This window comes from Electrophorus electricus, chromosome 16 (assembly GCF_013358815.1).
Source record: "Electrophorus electricus isolate fEleEle1 chromosome 16, fEleEle1.pri, whole genome shotgun sequence".
NCBI lineage: Eukaryota > Metazoa > Chordata > Actinopteri > Gymnotiformes > Gymnotidae > Electrophorus > Electrophorus electricus.
Genome location: NC_049550.1, coordinates 13,878,999 through 13,897,892, shown reverse-complemented (window position 1 = coordinate 13,897,892; position 18,894 = coordinate 13,878,999). Strand labels below are relative to the sequence as shown.

The window sequence follows — 18,894 nt, the reverse complement described above, 5'->3', positions numbered from 1 at the left end:
CTACAAACTAGAGAAAAGGCTGATTATTGCACTGGTTACAGCAGCACGGTAGTGTAGGGAAAAGCGATGGAAACCTAATCCTGAACACGAGACACGTGCACGTGACAAGGTGGCAGAACAGACTCAATCCAGACCTCAAACGACCCGTGACAAATGAGACACGCCCACTTCACGATTTACCCATGCACCCGACACCCCATATCATACAGCCCATATCATACACCCCATATCATACAGCACATATCATACAGCACATATCATACACCCCATATCATACACCCCATATCATACACCCCATATCATACACCCCATATCATACAGAACATATCATACAGCACATACCATACAGCACATATCATACACCCCATATCATACAGCACATATCATACACCCCATATCATACACCCCATATCATACACCCCATATCATACACCACATATCATACAGCACATACCATACACCCCATATCATACACCACATATCATACACCACATATCATACAGCACATACCATACAGCACATATCATACACCCCATATCATACACCCCATATCATACACCCCATATCATACAGCCCATATCATACACCCCATATCATACAGCACATATCATACAGCACATATCATACACCCCATATCATACACCCCATATCATACACCCCATATCATACAGCACATATCATACACCCCATATCATACAGTACATATCATACACCCCATATCATACAGCACATATCATACACCCCATATCATACACCCCATATCATACACCACATATCATACACAACATATCATACACCCCATATCATACACCCCATATCATACAGCACATATCATACAGCACATATCATACACCCCATATCATGCACCCCATATCATACACCCCATATCATACACCCCATATCATACACAACATATCATACACCCCATATCATGCAGCACATATCATACAGCACATATCATACAGCACATATCATACACCCCATATCATACACCCCATATCATACACAACATATCATACACCCCATATCATGCAGCACATATCATACAGCACATATCATACAGCACATATCATAAGCACATATCATACAGCACATATCATACACCATATATCATACAGCACATATCAGACACCACATATCATACACCCCATATCATACAGCACATATCATACAGCACATATCATACACCCCATATCATACACCCCATATCATACAGCACATATCATACACCATATATCATACAGCACATATCATACAGCACATATCATACACCCCATATCATACAGCACATATCATACACCACATATCATACACCATATATCATACAGCACATATCATACACCACATATCATACACCACATATCATACAGCACATATCATACACCCCATATCATACAGCACATATCATACACCCCATATCATACAGAACATATCATACACCATATATCATACAGCACGTATCATACAGCACATATCAGACACCACATATCATACACCCCATATCATACAGCACATATCATACAGCACATATCATACACCCCATATCATACACCCCATATCATACAGCACATATCATACACCATATATCATACAGCACATATCATACAGCACATATCATACACCCCATATCATACAGCACATATCATACACCACATATCATACACCATATATCATACAGCACATATCATACAGCACATATCATACACCACATATCATACACATATCATACAGCACATATCATACAGCACATATCATACACCACATATCATACAGCACATATCATACAGCACATATCATACACCACATATCATACAGCACATATCATACAGTACATATCATACAGCACATATCATACACCGCATATCATACACCCCATATCATACACCCCATATCATACACCCCATATCATACAGCACATATCATACACCACATATCATACACCCCATATCATACAGCACATATCATACACCACATATCATACAGCACATATCATACAGTACATATCATACAGCACATATCATACACCCCATATCATACAGCACATATCATACACCCCATATCATACACCCCATATCATACACCACATATCATACAGTAGATATCATACACCACATATCATACACCCCATATCATACAGCACATATCATACAGCACATACCATACAGCACATATCATACAGCACATACCATACAGCACATACCATACAGCACATATCATACACCATATATCATACACCACATATCATACAGTACATATCACACACCATATATCATACACCACATATCACACACCACATATCATACAGCACATACCATACAGCACATATCATACACCACATATCATACAGCACATACCATACAGCACATATCATACAGCACATATCATACAGCACATACCATACAGCACATACCATACACCACATATCATACAGCACATACCATACAGCACATATCATAGAGCACATATCATACAGCACATACCATACAGCACATATCATAGAGCACATACCATACAGCACATACCATACAGCACATATCATACAGCACATACCATACAGCACATATCATACAGCACATATCATACAGCACATACCATACAGCACATATCATACAGCACATATCATACACCACATATCATACACCCCATATCATACAGCACATATCATACAGCACATACCATACAGCACATATCATACAGCACATATCATACACCCCATATCATACACCACATACCATACAGCACATACCATACAGCACATATCATAAGCACATATCATACAGCACATACCATACAGCACATATCATAAGCACATACCATACAGCACATATCATACAGCACATATCATACAGCACATATCATACACCCCATATCATACACCCCATATCATACACCCCATATCATACACCCCATATCATACACCACATATCATACACCCCATATCATACACCCCATATCATACACCCCATATCATACACCCCATATCATACACCCCATATCATACACCACATATCATACACCCCATATCATACACAACATATCATACACCCCATATCATACACCACATATCATACACCCCATATCATACACCCCATATCATACACCCCATATCATACACCCCATATCATACACCACATATCATACACCCCATATCATACACAACATATCATACACCCCATATCATTAGCGGTCCTCCGACATGCGGAGTGGCGAGAACTTACCGGCATCGTTGGACGGCGATATCAGTCGATGGCAAGAAAGACAAGACAGTCAGTTAGGGAACTAAACGACTTCCGTTGCTAGTCTGCACTGCCTAGTGTGAAACGAAACATTAGTCTATCTCTTTTTCGCGTAATGCACTTATAGTAGATTTGTGGAATAAATTACACGTAGCCGTTTTCGTCGTTGCAAGAGCAAAAAAAAACAAAAAAAAAACAAGAAAAAACAAAACAAAAAACCAAAAACAATTGCATGTGCTGTATGACAACTCGCATATGAAGTCTCGTGTGTAAATGAGTCGTTCACTGTCCGCGGGCGAAGGCGAGTACAGCTGCTCGCGTGAGCGCCAACACGCGCAAGACGTCTCGTGACTTATAGCGAACGCGGGCTTTCCCCACACACGTGAAACGCCCTTCACATCAAAAATGGTTTTGCTTTCCAAAGGTACCAACCTGCTCTTCTTACCATCTGCATACCTGAATAACTGCGCGAATTAGAAACTGGACACCACTGCTCAAGGTGCGCGCGTGCGTGTGCGTGCGTGCGTGTGTGTGTGTGAGCACGCACACGAGGCAAGTACCTGCATCTGGGGTTGTTCGCATTTTATTTCATGTCTGTTTGAAGTCCTGTTCTCTTCTCTGGACTTCTGCAAACACGAGGAAACCGCAAGAAAACATCAGACCGAAGCATTTCGCTACTTAAATGGCATGCTGCCTTTGACAATACTGATATTACTCATCGACATGTTTTGCTTCCAGCCAGTCATGGCTGCACTTTCATAACACTTAGGTTGAAGGTATGAGCTGAGGGTTTAGTTTTTAAAAAAGAACAAATGTCAGTGTTTGTGTTTTATAAGGAAACATTTTTAATGATCCGTACGAGTGTGGTGTTTTGTTGATTTTAAAAAATAGGAAAAATGTTGAGTTTAGGAGACCTGTGCCGGGCCAGACGCGTTGCTGTTGGTCTCGGACGAGCCTCCTGTGTCCTTGTCATGGCGTCTCCGGTCCCTGTGCTCCCTGCCTCTCTCTCTCCCCCTCCCGCGCTCCTGCTGCTCTCCATAGTCACCAACAGCGTTACTGTCTTCCCTAGAGAAGGGAAGAATGGTGTGGGGTGAGAATCAGGAGAAGAGGCAGGGCAGGGGCAGAAGAGAGGCAGGGCAGGGGCAGAAGCATCTGTCTTTGTTTCCGATGCTGTGATCTATCTCCCTCTGACCTGTGCTGGTCGTCTCTGCGAGGACTACGGCTCTGGGGTCTCCTCCTCACTACAATTCCATCTTCTTCTTCTGGATACAGGTTCATCCTGGGAATATCAGCTATCACCACGTAGTCCTCTATGGTCATCTCTGGCACAGGCTGGCTGGCGGACCTCGTACGTTCAGAGAGTATCAACGCTTCCAACCCCCGTCGGATGGTACTTCGGTTCCTGCCATCGCTCTGCTTGCCGGTTTCCGTGGTTACAGCTTGGGTCATGGACCATGCCTCTTTTGGACTCCGCCTTGATGGGGAGATGTTTCGAGATGAGGCGGGGCTCGGCAGGGAATGGGAGGACCCATGCCAGGAGCCCTGTGATTGGCTAAGATCTGTTCTAGAATGCCTTTGTGATGCAGAAGATTTTGATGATGATGTTGCTTTGTCAGTTCCGGAATGTCCATGTTTTTTCTCCTTTGGGGAGCTATGACCATTCTTATCATAATCTCCATGGACCGGTGAAGTATCACAGCTGTTATATCTGTTGTATCCATTGACGTGACTACTCCCTTTTTGTGAAAAACGGCTTCTGTTGTCATAGTCACTACCTGGTGGTGAGAAATCTCTGCTGTTGCGTCCAGTGTTGCATCCACTTTCTCGACTGTTGCAGCCACTGCTACGGCTGCTTCGGCCGTGCTTGTGACAGCGGCTGTCTGCTTCCGCGTTAGAGCGATATCTTCTTTCCTGTTGAGAATCATCTGACTCTGCTGAGCTAGCAATTGATTTCAGGTTCCGGTACAGCTTTTCAGAATCCAGGCTGTGTCCATGCGAACTCTGGGAGGGGTATCGCTTGTGGGAGGGGCCTGATCCTGCATACCTGTTAGAGCCGGAGGTTTGAGAGGGGGAGTGCCCACGTGAGTCTCGTCTCCTCGACGGGCTGCATTTTCTAGAAGCCTGTCTGGGTGACGCATAAGAGGTTCCAGGCCGTTGGGAGGCGGATCCTCTGCGAGGGGAGGAGCTGCGGAACAACTCGATCCGCCGGTGCGGAGAGACGTTGGCAGACCTTGGGCTACCCGAACGAGGGCTTGCTCGTGATTGGCTGTCACCGCGTCTGAAGTTTGAGTAGGGCATGTGACGCTGTGGAGAGAGACCGAGCGTATCGTAGCGCCGCCTATGGGACGGGAGGCCCAAGTCCGGGTTGCGGAAGGGAATGGTGGCTTTTCGCTCCGGACTGCAGTTGCTGGGAAGAGGGTGCCCTCTCTCGTAGTACCGCACAGGAGGCAGAGGGCTGCCAGCTCGCGTCTCGCGGTCAAGTGACAGGAAGCGATTCGCTCGTTTGAAAATGGCACGAGCGTTAGTCTGCTCTTTCTCTTTTCTTGAGTCTAACAGAAAAAGAAATCCGTGTCAAAACTGCAATAGTCCGTAATATGTAACATATATTACATGTATTAATATGTAATTAATATACCATATATTAATATATAATAGTCCATAATATGTAACATTGCATATACAATGAACCATGCCACACAGATATAATCGGAAGTGCATTTACTCATGGGCACAAGCACACCGACGCATAGGAGGAGTGTGAGCCACCGGGCTGGGCCGTGCACGTGTTATGGAGGACGCCAGCTCCTGCGTGGGAGGGTCCGGTCTCACCTGTGCATCGGCTACCTCTTCTGCTGGAGCTTCTGCTGCGTGTCTCCATCACAGAACAACTGTCTGCGTGGTGCAGGGGAGAATCAAGCCGAGTCATCTTTTACTGCTCACACCCTCCCCCCACCCTCCATGTCTGTTCCGAGAAGATCTTGTTAGTTCTCCAGCTGTCCTGCGGTTCTGAACATAAGACGTTTTCTTTAGGTCCTCTTAAATTTCTCTCTCCTGATGTTGGGAGTTGTTTGCAAACTGGCTTTTCAGTTGTTGTTAATTTGTGGCGCATGAAGAAACAGACATACTTAGTAGGATCTGTGTGGAAAAAAACATGTAAAATTAACATCTCAGTAGAAGCGCAATGAAACTGCCTTAACCATCTGACACGTGACCTCGGTTCATTCGTGTGATTGGTTGATGGCGTCAGGTGAAAGAGAAGAGCGTGATAAGGACATCATGACATCACAGTTAAGGACACGGCACCTTAATCTGTGTGATTGCTGGAACGCGACAAGCTCCAACCAATCGTGAATAATTGAGCTCGGCAAGGTGAAGAAAGCAACGTTTAACTCCTTACTACTGTGATACCTGCAGTCTTAGCAGGATCTATAGCAGAAACAGGATAGTTTAACGTGAGTCCTGCAGTTTCATCAGGCTCAAAGGTTAGATGGGGTTTATACCAAACATTAAACACTACTTATCAAGAGAGTTGAATAGGAATAAACTTCAGCAGCTGTTTAGAACGCCTAAGACGTAAAACACCAAGAAACCAAGACATTAAAGGACAGCCTTTCATCACAGTTCAATCATACTGGTGTCCACTGGCCAAAAGTCACTGTAGCCCATTAATGCAAGCAGCAGACTACGAGCAAAAGTGAATATTCACTATAAGAAAAAGTGAAAAAGTTCACGAGCCGTCACAGGATGCAAACACAGGTTACACAAGACGTGTTCGCCTTACACGTTCGCCTGCGCACCACACAAAGAACATGACAAACTCACCGCCAAGAAACAGCTCTCACGCAGAGAAGGCCAGGCACCCAGCTCCATCCCACTCTATCTGTCCCCCGTCGGACTTGCCGGGGTCTTCTTTCTCTCCTCCTTCTCTCCATCCCTCTGTCCTCGCCGCCTCTCCTTCCCTCGTTCGTTACTTTAGGAGCGTCGGAGTGTAACATAAGCTAGACTTGGCCTCCGCTTCATGACTTTTTCATGCCGTCCCGCGCCGGCGCCTCTGTCTTCTCGGGCTTGTTTTCACTCTTATCTTCATCCTTCAGGGTTTTTTTTCCTCTGCTTCGTCCACCGGTGCAGAGATGTCCCGGAATGCTAATCAGGGGCCCGGTGGTTGAGTGATTTAGTGATGACTAGGCAGGTCTCGTCAAAGGTGGCAGGTGGGTCTAAGTTTCGAGCGCAGCGATGTGTTACGTTTCGGCGTCCATGTTGAGTGGGGATATAGCGTTACCGTCGGTTCCCCGAGGACCAGATCTGCTCATTAAATTGCAATGTGTTCACAACGCAAACCTTCTCACTGGGTCCTGCTTTTCCATGAAGTCAGTTTGGCCACTGGGTAACTGAATTGCTGAGTATCCTGCCTGAAGATACATTAAAGCGACAAATGTTTATTTTATTCATTTAAAGTTATGGGGGGGGGGGGGAGCAGATTTCTGGATAAAACCTAACCTTCTAAACCTAAGAGACTCGTTTGACGTCAGTTCAAACATTTTAAATACTGTAAAGTGAGGTGAATCAAAATAAACTAGCGTTAACGAGCTAAACAAGGGCACGGTGATGCCACGTCAAAGTCGTCCAGACATGATCAGCAGAGCGGAGCAGGGCCAGTTAGCCCAAACCTGAAGCCCATTGTCTGCATCTTCCTCGGCCATGTGGGGTCTAGCGGGTGCTCTCTGCCTGCAGGGCGCTTTGACTCAGGAGGACAGACAACATCTGTCGTTCTTTTGCCCCACAGTGACCCCCCCTTCCTCACCCCATCCCTCTCCACCCCTCCTCCATCCATTCATAGACACACACTGGCTTTCCCAAATGTTGCCCTTTTGTGTTGGGCCATTGTGCGCGGATGCTTTGTGTGTGACTCCGCCCACTCCTCGGAGTCCCACTGGCGACTGTCGTAAAAGATCTCCCAGCAGAAGCTACCATCCTCACTGCCTCCATGTGCTCATAAAATAACCTCTCTGCTTTCAGCCTTTCTAAGCGCATGGCATGTTACAAGTGCGGCTAAAGACCAAGACAACTCTCATTTCAAAACTTAATGAAGGACGATATTTTTGTTGGCGTATTAATAAAAAAGTGGAAGAAGTTAAAAAAGTTGGAAAGTTTTCAAATGAAACTTTCATATTGGTGATATAATACTGTAGCTGTTAAAAACAGTTTAACAAAAGTAAATTATTAATCCTTACTCTTATTTATAATTCCGTATTTAAATGTTTATTGATATGATGTACATGATTATATTCAATTCATATGCTGTTTATATTTTTTTCTTTGTAGTTACAATGCGCTTTACATATGTTTTAAGAGCACATATTTTCAAACCTCCAGCCAAAAAACAATCGCTGAACGGCTTCTCTCTTGCGCCCTTCCAGCTCATGCTGACAGAGTTGTAGATATAATTGGTGCATTTTGCCATGTTTGGTTGGGGCCTGGGTGCAGTGCTGGGTGTGCGTCAGGGGCAGAGTGAGGAGTGTGAGGAGAGCCCCAGCCTGAATAACTCCGTATGGGGTGGCCAGGAGCCTGCAGCAGATGGGAATGATTAGCTCTCTGCACATCCCTATCAAAAGCCCCCCCCCCCATCTGCCCCTCTCCAAACCCACCCATTCCTCTGAAGAACCACTAAAAATGCTTCCCAACAGACCCACAACCTCAGAACCCTTAAAACAGAGAGAGAAAAGAAAGAAAGTGAGTCGCAAAAGTAAATGGCCACAAATTGGAATCTTCTCATTTCTGTCCTTTTCTGTGAAAAACGCCGTCTTTTGTTTTGGTTACCAAGATTCTCTGGCTTAAACATGCTCAGTGGTTCTCACATTTGTAGCTTTTCAATGCCTTCTGCATTCTTTGGAGGAAGGATTGTGCAGTGTGCTGTTTGCAAGTGGTTTGTAAAAAACATTTTTTTGGTAGAGTTCATATATGTAACACTATAATGTCTAGATTTGTATTAAAGGCAACAAGTTATTTACTTCGCGTTTAAACTGAACAAAGATGCTCATATCCATGCCACAGTTGGAACAAATGTTAGGTGAACATGTAGCAACAGAGCAAGCTTTTTTAGATTTCATAATCTTTATTTGGAAAAATAATTTAAGCTAAATCCTTCCCGAAACAAAAACAAAAGTAAAAGAGGAATGAGACAATAGCATTGATAACATTCTTTTTACAAGCCTTTTAAATAATATTTTTTTGAAACATCCCAGCAACCAGAAGTGCCATTGCAAGTAACAAGTACAACTTAAAAAACTTAAATAATCTTAAAAACATTACAAAACTTTAGAAATACAACTTACAACTTAAATAAAATAAATTAACTCATACAGCTTTTTTAATAAAAAAAGAAACAAGCAAAACAAACATATAAAGATATTATTCATATTAACACAAATGCTTTTTCATGACAGGAAAATAATTACATACATATTCAAAACCATATAAACCATATTACAAACAGAAGTGGAGGCTCGGGAGACTTAGAGATCTTTTGCACACTTTTTTTCCCATTTACACAGTGATCAAATAATACATATAATCTCCACTGGTCATGTGACAGGATATGACATCATGCAACATTCAACCTCGTGAAAGACAAGCCAGTATGGCCTAACATCCACCGTTCTGATGTAGTCTCTTGCACACTGACTTGTGGGGCTTGGAGATATTGGCGAGAAAACCAGCAAATGTTGCCAAAATATTGCTAAAATGTTGCCACAACGCTGCCATAGAATCCAAGAGATGGATATTTGGCAAAAACGTTGTGATACATTTCTACATTATACTATATATAACGTCTTTAACGTTTGGTGCAGACTCTGGGCACAGAAATAGCCTGTGTGGGCTTGGAGATATTGGCGAGAAATTAAAAAACAGCAAATGTTGCCAAAATATTGATAAAACATTGCCACAACGTTGCCAGAGTACCGCACACCACATGGCAAAATGTCGCGATACAGTTCCTTGAATTCCTACTTCTTCTTGTTCTTTATGATCATTTATCTTTTTTTGTCACAAATTTAAAAAACAAAACAAAACGGTGGACACATATTGTCCAACACCTTTATAAAATGGCTTTACAGGTCAAATTTACATATTTGAAATAGGGACTGCAAACGTTTAGTGACCACCCCCCCCCCCCTCCCCTAAATCTTTTTTCTGTAGGTTTCCGAGTAGACAGGCCAGCTTCAGCCTGTGCGTCGTTCAGAACAGAGAACCAGCTCACCCTGAATATCAGTTAAAACAGTCCTACTCTCTCAGCAGCAGTGGTCAAGAGGTGGCACGCTTCCACCTAAGGTTTCGAACAGCAGCATTTTCCACGCGGGAGTCCAAAACGTCTCCCATAGGACACAATGAGCATCGGTGCCCAGGAGACCCGCTACACCTGAGCAAGGGGGGAGGAAACCAAGACCAAACGGCGGTTAGCTTGAAGGAAAACGGAGGACGCCAAATCCAACTTTATTTGAACAACCCTGACAACGGCGTTGGGGAGCCGTGCGCGCGTTGACACTCACCTCAGTGGCGATTACACATTCGTCTTTTTCCTCCGACATAACCATGACGGATTTGTATTTGGCGTCGACGCACGCCGACACAGACGCCGACGCACATGCCGATGCACGCGCTGACTCGGAATACAGCGAATCGGAATAGTTCGACTCGGAATACTTTGACTCAGAGCACTTTGACTCTGAGAACTTTGAATCGGAGTATCTTGACTCTGAATACTTTGAAGCATCACTGTAATGGAACAAGATGGGAAGATATTATCACCACTGGTAGCATGCACAAACTTCCAACTTTTGAGACTACTGGTCCTTATGGATAAAATAATAATCAAATAAAATAATAATAATAATAATAATAATAATAATAATTCTAAATCCAATTAACTTATAAAATCTAGAAAATATCAACAAGCAAAAACATGACTCCAAACACTCAGGAGTCTTAAAAGAATTTTGCTTGGATAGAACATTAACCTTTTCAGACGTTTTCTGCGTTTTTCTTCAGACTCGCAGGAGTCTTGCGAGGTTTGGCACTTCACGTCTTCGCAGCTTTCGGATAGCTCCTTCACGGACATTTCCTTCCCAGCATGCTCCAGCTTCACCTCGTGTTTGACCTCATACTTGACCTCGTGCGCCAGGTTGTAGTCCGAGGCATGGTGCCTGGACTTGTACCCGTTTTTCTCCGTAGCCACACCCAGGTCATCGTGGTCGCCTTGGAAATCGATCTTCTTGTTGATGTTTTTCACTGGCGCCACGCTGATGCTGAGGTCCTTGTCCCGGTTGCAGTTGTTTGTGAGGTTGTTGATGGTCTCGTTCTCCCCGTTGGCTGCCTCCTCCTCCCGGTCCCTCCGCTGCCTCTGCACCTTGGAGCGAACGCACACCACCAGAACAGCGCACGCCACAATCATCAGCAGGGCCAGCAGCACGCCCGACCCCACCGCCGTCCACGGAATGTCGCCCGCCGTCTGGGAAGCTCTGTCCGGAAGCAGGAACTGACAGTTGCGCCCTCCGTAGCCGGGCAGGCAGGCGCAGACATAGCGGTTGTTGCGCTCGTGGCAGGTGGCGCCGTTGTGGCAGGGATTGTGCTGGCAGCGGCTGATGGGGGAGCTGCAGTTGCGCCCCGTGTACCCCGGGGGGCAGGTGCAGGTGTAGCCGCTGGGGCCCTCCTGGCAGGTGGCGCCATTTTGGCAGGGGTAGAGGGAGCACTCGTCACTGGCGCGGTCACACGTCATGCCCGTGAAGCCTTCAGGACATTGGCACAGGTAAGAGTTCACCAGGTCCACACAGCGGGCACCTGGAGGCAGGAGAGAGTGACATGTCACGTGATTCTATTCATAATGTGAACAACCTCTGTGTCCAAACCAGTGTCATCTCTCTGTGGCTGTTAGCGGTGGGAACCGAAACCTTCACAAGATTGTGACTGCTCATAAGTTCATATTTGTCAAGCATCACAGCAGGACCAGAACCAGCTCTCCACTGACGCTATAACCGTCAGACTCGGAGAACTCTGAGATCTTTGCTGTCATGATTCTACGGTACACATCTCCCCATGTGGAGCAGCTCCAACAACCCAGCGATTCGTACCGTTCGAGCAAGGGCTCGACGTGCAGTGGTCTATCTTCTTCTCACAGTTGAAGCCGGCATAACCCGTGGGGCACTGGCAGAAGTAGCCTCCGTCGGGGCTGTCGGCGCACCGCCCGCCACTGAAGCACGGCCCGTCCGCACACGTCATGGCACTCAGCTCGCAGTTCTTGCCGTAATAACCAGGCGGGCAAGTGCAGCTGTATGTGTTCTCCATGTCCTGGGATGTAACGCACGATTAGCGCGGGATTACAAACAGTACCATAAATGTATGCGACTTTATCTTTAGACCCTAGCATAGCAGCAGATGATTAGAAAACTAGATAGATGAGGTAGAGTTCTAACTGATTAGAGAATGTTGTTCTCATTTCTAGCCTCAGAAAAGAAAACATGTTGGCGGTATAGGGTATAGGGCTTGTGATATAGAGTATAAGGTTTGTGGTATAGGATTAAAAGGTCTGTGGTATAGGCTATACAGTTTGTGGTATAGGATAAAAGGTTTGCGGTATAGGGTATATGATTTGTAGTATAGGGCATAGGGTTTATGGTATAGGGTAAATGGTTTATGGTATAGGGTTTATGGTATAGGGTATAGGGTTTAAGGTATAGGGTATAGGGTTTATGGTATAGGGTAAATGGTTTATGGTATAGGGTATAGGGTTTATGGTATAGGGTATAGGGTTTATGGTGTAGGGTAAATGGTTAATGGTATAGGGTATAGGGCTTATGGTATAGGGTAAATGGGTTATGGTATAGGGAATAGGGTTTATGGTATAGGGTTTATGGTATAGGGTATAGGGTTTATGGTATAGGGTAAATGGGTTATGGTATAGGGTATAGGGTTTATGGTATAGGGTATAGGGTTTATGGTATAGGGTAAATGGGTTATGGTATAGGGTATAGGGTTTATGGTATAGGGTATAGGGTTTATGGTATAGGGTAAATGGTTAATGGTATAGGGTATAGGGTTTATGGTATAGGGTAAATGGGTTATGGTATAGGGTATAGGGTTTATGGTATAGGGTATAGGGTTTATGGTATAGGGTAAATGGTTAATGGTATAGGGTATAGGGTTTATGGTATAGGGTAAATGGGTTATGGTATAGGGTATAGGGTTTATGGTATAGGGTATAGGGTTTATGGTATAGGGTAAATGGTTAATGGTATAGGGTATAGGGTTTATGGTATAGGGTAAATGGGTTATGGTATAGGGTTTATGGTATAGGGTATAGGGTTTATGGTATAGGGTAAATGGTTAATGGTATAGGGTATAGGGTTTATGGTATAGGGTAAATGGGTTATGGTATAGGGTATAGGGTTTATGGTATAGGGTATAGGGTTTATGGTATAGGGTAAATGGTTAATGGTATAGGGTATAGGGTTTATGGTATAGGGTAAATGGGTTATGGTATAGGGTATAGGGTTTATGGTATAGGGTATAGGGTTTATGGTATAGGGTAAATGGTTAATGGTATAGGGTATAGGGTTTATGGTATAGGGTAAATGGGTTATGGTATAGGGTTTATGGTATAGGGTATAGGGTTTATGGTATAGGGTAAATGGTTAATGGTATAGGGTATAGGGTTTATGGTATAGGGTATAGGGTTTATGATACAGGGTAAATGGGTTATGGTATAGGGTATAGGGTTTATGGTATAGGGTATAGGGTTTATGGTATAGGGTAAATGGTTAATGGTATAGGGTATAGGGTTTATGGTATAGGGTAAATGGGTTATGGTATAGGGTTTATGGTATAGGGTATAGGGTTTATGGTATAGGGTAAATGGGTTATGGTATAGGGTATAGGGTTTATGGTATAGGGTATAGGGTTTATGGTATAGGGTAAATGGTTAATGGTATAGGGTATAGGGTTTATGGTATAGGGTAAATGGGTTATGGTATAGGGTTTATGGTATAGGGTAAATGGGTTATGGTATAGGGTTTATGGTATAGGGTATAGGGTTTATGGTATAGGGTAAATGGTTAATGGTATAGGGTATAGGGTTTATGGTATAGGGTATAGGGTTTATGATATAGGGTATAGGGTCTTGCTAATGTACAGTTGCACAATAACTGACGTACTGATAAAGTTTTACAGTCTCTCTCTTGCAGAATTCTACGTTCACTTACAGACTACAGTCACTATCCCCATGTTCTTTCTTTTGCGCTCTTAGAAATGAGCGTGTGAGTGCCTGAAGTGTGCATTTGAGTGTCTGAAGTGTGCACGTGAGTGTCTGAAATGTGCACGTGAGCGCCTGAACTTACGGTGCAGCTCCCTCCGTTCCGACAGGGGTTCCCCGCGCATTCGTTGACCTCGATCTCGCAGCTGGTTCCAGTGTATCCCGGGCGACAGGAACAGGTGTAGCTGCCCTGGCCAGTGTTGCTACAAGTGGCTCCATTCAGGCAAGGCTTGTGATGCGTGCAGTAGTTCAGATCTGAAGGGGAGGGGGGGGGGCGCACGAATGTGCACCACGTGGGGATTAGTACAATGCAAACACCAGCCCTCTGCTTCCAGCAGCTGGGGGTAAGTGCATGGTACTGTGCGCCCAGCAGCTGGGGGGTAGTGTGATTCAGATACCAGCACTCTGCTCCCAGAGGCTGGACAGCTGCTCTCCAAACGCCTTTTCACTTACACGTGACGCTTTTCTTCCTTCCCATCTCCCCTTTACCACCATTCTGCCCTTCGTGTTTTTCTTGCTCTGTCTTCGCTTAGAGTCATGTCAGCACCATTTGTCTGAGTCACCATGACAACAGTTGTAACTATGTTTTGCGTCATTTAGCCTTTTGTCTATCTTTCTCTTTCTAATCTTGCCTTTGGTGTCATTAGTCTAATCTTTGCTTACCCTGGTTACAGAAGAGCCCGCCCCATCCCTCCTGGCAGTTGCATTGCCAAGGCTGCTGACAGGTTCCGTGGAGACATCCTGGGTACCGGATGCACTCGTCACAGTATCGGCCTCTGAAGCCAACTCTGCACCTGTCAAACACCACGACAGCTCAGAGACGATGCTGGTGCAAATCTTTCGGTTGAACTTGCAAAAAGTTGCACAAAGTTTAGCAAACGCTTTCTGAAGTAATGATGACTTTATCCTCATCACTTTTGCCAGAACTGTACCACTGACGTGTTATACATACTTTTGTGTTACTTGTATCAGAAATATTCATTTGATTGTTATGACTAGCTGAATCAAAATGCGATTAGCTGAATCGAAATGGCCTGTTTTACACATGGTGTATTCCACAGGGTGTGAATATCTCACACTTACACCACATGTGGTGCTCAGTACAGGGACATGGGACACGTGGTATTTGGTCACTGAGAACAATGAGCTGCCAGTTCACTTACTTGCACTCTCCGGGTTTTTCACAAAAGCCGTGTTCCTCATCACATCCGGGGAGGCATATTGCTATACAAGGGGCAAAAACACACACATTAGGACCGTGGTGTTGAAGAGACCCTCAGTTCTGGAGGCAAAAGCCAAAGAAAAAAAACGTTGCTTCTTCCTTCCTTGTTTTACATCCAGAAATGTATTTTCTAAATCCTATATAATTAATTTGTCCTCAAAAAGGTCACTAAACCTATTAGCTGTTACTTTTTAAAAAAATCCTCCAATCTCCTTATCACTGTAGAAGTTCTGCTTAACATGTAGGACAATGGAGAGCTGACAAACAAGGGGCCTCTTTTACCCCTCTCCCTCTCTCCCTTTCTCTCTCTCTCTCTCGCTCTCTCTCACTCTTTCCCTCTTTCTTTCTCTTTCTTTTCACTGTGGGTCAAAACTTTTTTTCTCTTCTTCTTCTTCTGTTCTTCTGCTCACCCTCCAGTGTCTCCGGGAAGCGAAGATAAGAGTGGACAGCTGGTGAACGCGCGGCCAGCGCGCGACAGCTGCTCCATTGTCCGCGCACTCCCGGCAGCTGCCCACTTCAAACAATACCTCCCCCTCGCCAGCCAATCGGCGCCAGGCCTACTCCGGGAGTAACGAATCGGACGTAAGCATGTAAATTTATGGCACGCGTGAGATTATTCTTAAAAAACTTTCCTTCTCGAGACTTGAATAAATCAAGCGCTGTTGTGAAAGTGCGTAGAGGAGGGGCAGCGGTGCAAGTTTCTGATAACCGTTAACTTTGTTTTTCTCTCCCTGACTAAAATGAACTGCGCCAAATGGTACTTTCCCTTGCAAAAACAAACAAACAACAACCAAAAAAACCAAAAAAAACCCCCAAAAAACCCAAACAAGTAGCATGTTTATCGCTCTAATTACCAAATGAATAAATAAACACAAAATGTGGATTAAACGCAAAACAAAGCATCGATGGGATTTGGGGTGTTCACGTTACTCACGTTCGGTGCAGTACTGTCCCTTCCAGCCTGCGTCGCAGATGATTTCCCCGCGCTCGCCGCAGGTGAAGTGCCCGAAGGTGTCGTCTCGTGGCCTGCAGAAGACCGAGCATCCTTCACCGTAGTAGTGCTCGTCACAAACGAAGCGGTACGAGAACTTCAGCTCGGTTCTCCCGACGCTGTGTAGGTCCTGGGACCAGTCTTCCCCAACCGTCAAGTGCCTCTGCGTGGTCATACTGCTGATTATACGCTCTGGGGTTTCTGGTTATTGCAGAAGAAAATGAGTTAGAATCGACCGGATGTAAGTGTACTACATGTTTGTCGTGACGGAGTGACGTGCGCCTAAATCGCCAACCTGTTGTGAGGTCGTCTTTGGAGTCAGCATGGACTGCTTCAATGATCAGTGAAAAGGTACCCTAAAAAGACAAACATAAGAAAATCTCATCCTGTTTTTAATAGAATTGTTTAGCGAGCTGGAAACATAAGTGTGAAATCAGAATAGCTTTAGAGACGAATGGACCCATCCTAGCGCAGAGCGGAAAATAATAATAATCCTTCTACCTCCATCTGTAACACTGTTTTCTTATCAGTGAATCAAATACTCCGTGAAACTCACCGGCCACGTGAAACCGAAATTCATCCTGATCGGATTGGTGAAAGAGCCATCGGGTAACGTGTCCGGGATCTGGAAAGAGTTGGACCCCAACACCGGAGTAACGGTACCTCCGTAGGTACACGGCGGCTCCGGGGACGCGTTGGGTTGGTAATGTTTTAAGCATATACGGAAAAAGGTTTTGCATTCGCACTGCTGATACAGCGACGTCAGTCCACCCTTACAGCAGTTCTTGTTGCCTTGGACACCTTTCTTGTTGAGAAACTCCTGTAACTTCAGCTCAAAAACACCAGAGCAAATACCCTACAGAAGAAACACCGTAAACATCGTAACCATTAAGCATAACTGAATGAACAGCAATTGACAAATATAAGATCATTTAGTTAGTCGTCATCAAAACTTTTCTGAAGAAACCTGCTGCGTTACCTGGCACGCCAAGATGTACAAGATGGAGACACACAGAAGCATGCGTCCCATGGCGAATAATAAATAAATAAATAAATAGGTTTCGAAAGTCTTTGAGCAACTTGGCTCCCAGCTCTGTCTGTTGCTCCTTACAAAAGATCGCGCGTTTCAAAGTCCGATTCTCCTCGCTAACCGACTCATCTGGTGACTTGCTCTCAAAAGCGCTTCGGAGTAAACCACGTTGCTTCCATTAATGTCAAGTGAACATCAAGATCCCAACTCCTATCTTCCTTGCGCCTTGGCGTCTCCAAAAGGTTTTTCACCGTAAATAAATACGTGGAATTACTTGTTGATTCCCGTCAAGATTATAATCCCCAAAATCCGTTTTAAATTTCTGGAAGAGTCGAGGTTGTGGGCGATTGGTAGTGTGTGTGTTTATGAAGGTTTAGTTCCTTCGTGGTCTGTTCCAAGCCAGGCTTTGTCACTGGTCCAACATGCCTCTTTTGCGGTTGCCTCCTCCTTCTTCCACATACACTGTGCGTTTGTATCTGGTGGGAGGTCGCCTGTCGCCAGTTTTATATGGGATGCCACATGCCGGGGTACTAATATGCTAATGACACCCCCCCACCCCCCAATCTGTCCCACGCTTTCTAATGGGGCTCTCTCAAAACCAGCTCCAACCAGCCGCTCTCTTCATAGTACTATGGCTGTGTCCGATACAGCCTGCGTAAAAGTGGGAAAACGTAACCAAATTGAAGTTTGGAGTTTTTATTAAAGTTCACGAGTCATGGGAAGCTGTATTCAAGCGTCATTTGAATGTGGAAACATTAACAATTTTCAGTCAAAAACGTCAACTGTGTTGTTCTAGGAAATTTTATGTATTAAACATTTGGGTCATGGAAATCTTTTTTTGACACTGTTCACCCTCTAAAGTTCAGACTGAGAAGTAGATTGAGATGCAGGGTGCACCTGTTCTGTTCACTTGAATGGAAGAAACAACAGTCCAATTATGGAATAATCAAACGGGTATTAAAAAATATTAAATGATTAATACATCGTTTTGATGTCAGTTCCATTTGTTTTCCCGTTACAGAGAGGCTAGTGTTCTGAAAGCTATCTGAAAAACACTCCTCGTGCCAACGGAGGCTGTGCGGCAAACTTACAAAAGTTAGCATAATTTGTATG

At 44.6% G+C, this 18,894-nt stretch overlaps 3 protein-coding genes across 3 annotated transcripts in view; all 3 read right to left on the bottom strand.

The window, feature by feature from the left end:
- LOC113591347 (TRIO and F-actin-binding protein-like) overlaps positions 1–3,487 on the bottom strand; it is a 12,240-nt gene extending 8,753 nt beyond the window's left edge. The window contains exon 1 of the mRNA XM_035534970.1: positions 3,219–3,487. Within this exon, the coding sequence (XP_035390863.1) occupies positions 3,219–3,224 (6 nt within the window). The 5' untranslated portion in view covers positions 3,225–3,487. The remainder of the gene's footprint in view (positions 1–3,218) is intronic.
- A 654-nt stretch (positions 3,488–4,141) lies between these two features.
- On the bottom strand, positions 4,142–6,162 carry LOC113579655 (serine/arginine repetitive matrix protein 5-like). The gene is made up of 3 exons (XM_027013744.2): positions 6,066–6,162; positions 4,429–5,785; positions 4,142–4,301 (listed from the first exon to the last, which is right to left on the bottom strand). Exons 1-3 carry the CDS (start codon positions 6,160–6,162, stop codon positions 4,142–4,144), a joined length of 1,614 nt encoding a protein of 537 aa, XP_026869545.2.
- Positions 6,163–9,343: 3,181 nt separating this feature from the next.
- dla (deltaA) lies at positions 9,344–18,279 on the bottom strand. Its single transcript, XM_027013707.2, has 11 exons — positions 17,731–18,279; positions 17,308–17,607; positions 17,047–17,107; positions 16,695–16,952; positions 15,702–15,762; positions 15,202–15,332; positions 14,624–14,793; positions 12,362–12,578; positions 11,252–12,071; positions 10,784–11,009; positions 9,344–10,653 (listed from the first exon to the last, which is right to left on the bottom strand). Exons 1-11 carry the CDS (start codon positions 17,779–17,781, stop codon positions 10,648–10,650), a joined length of 2,301 nt encoding a protein of 766 aa, XP_026869508.2. The 5' UTR covers positions 17,782–18,279; the 3' UTR covers positions 9,344–10,647.
- Between the last annotated feature and the right edge of the window lie 615 nt (positions 18,280–18,894).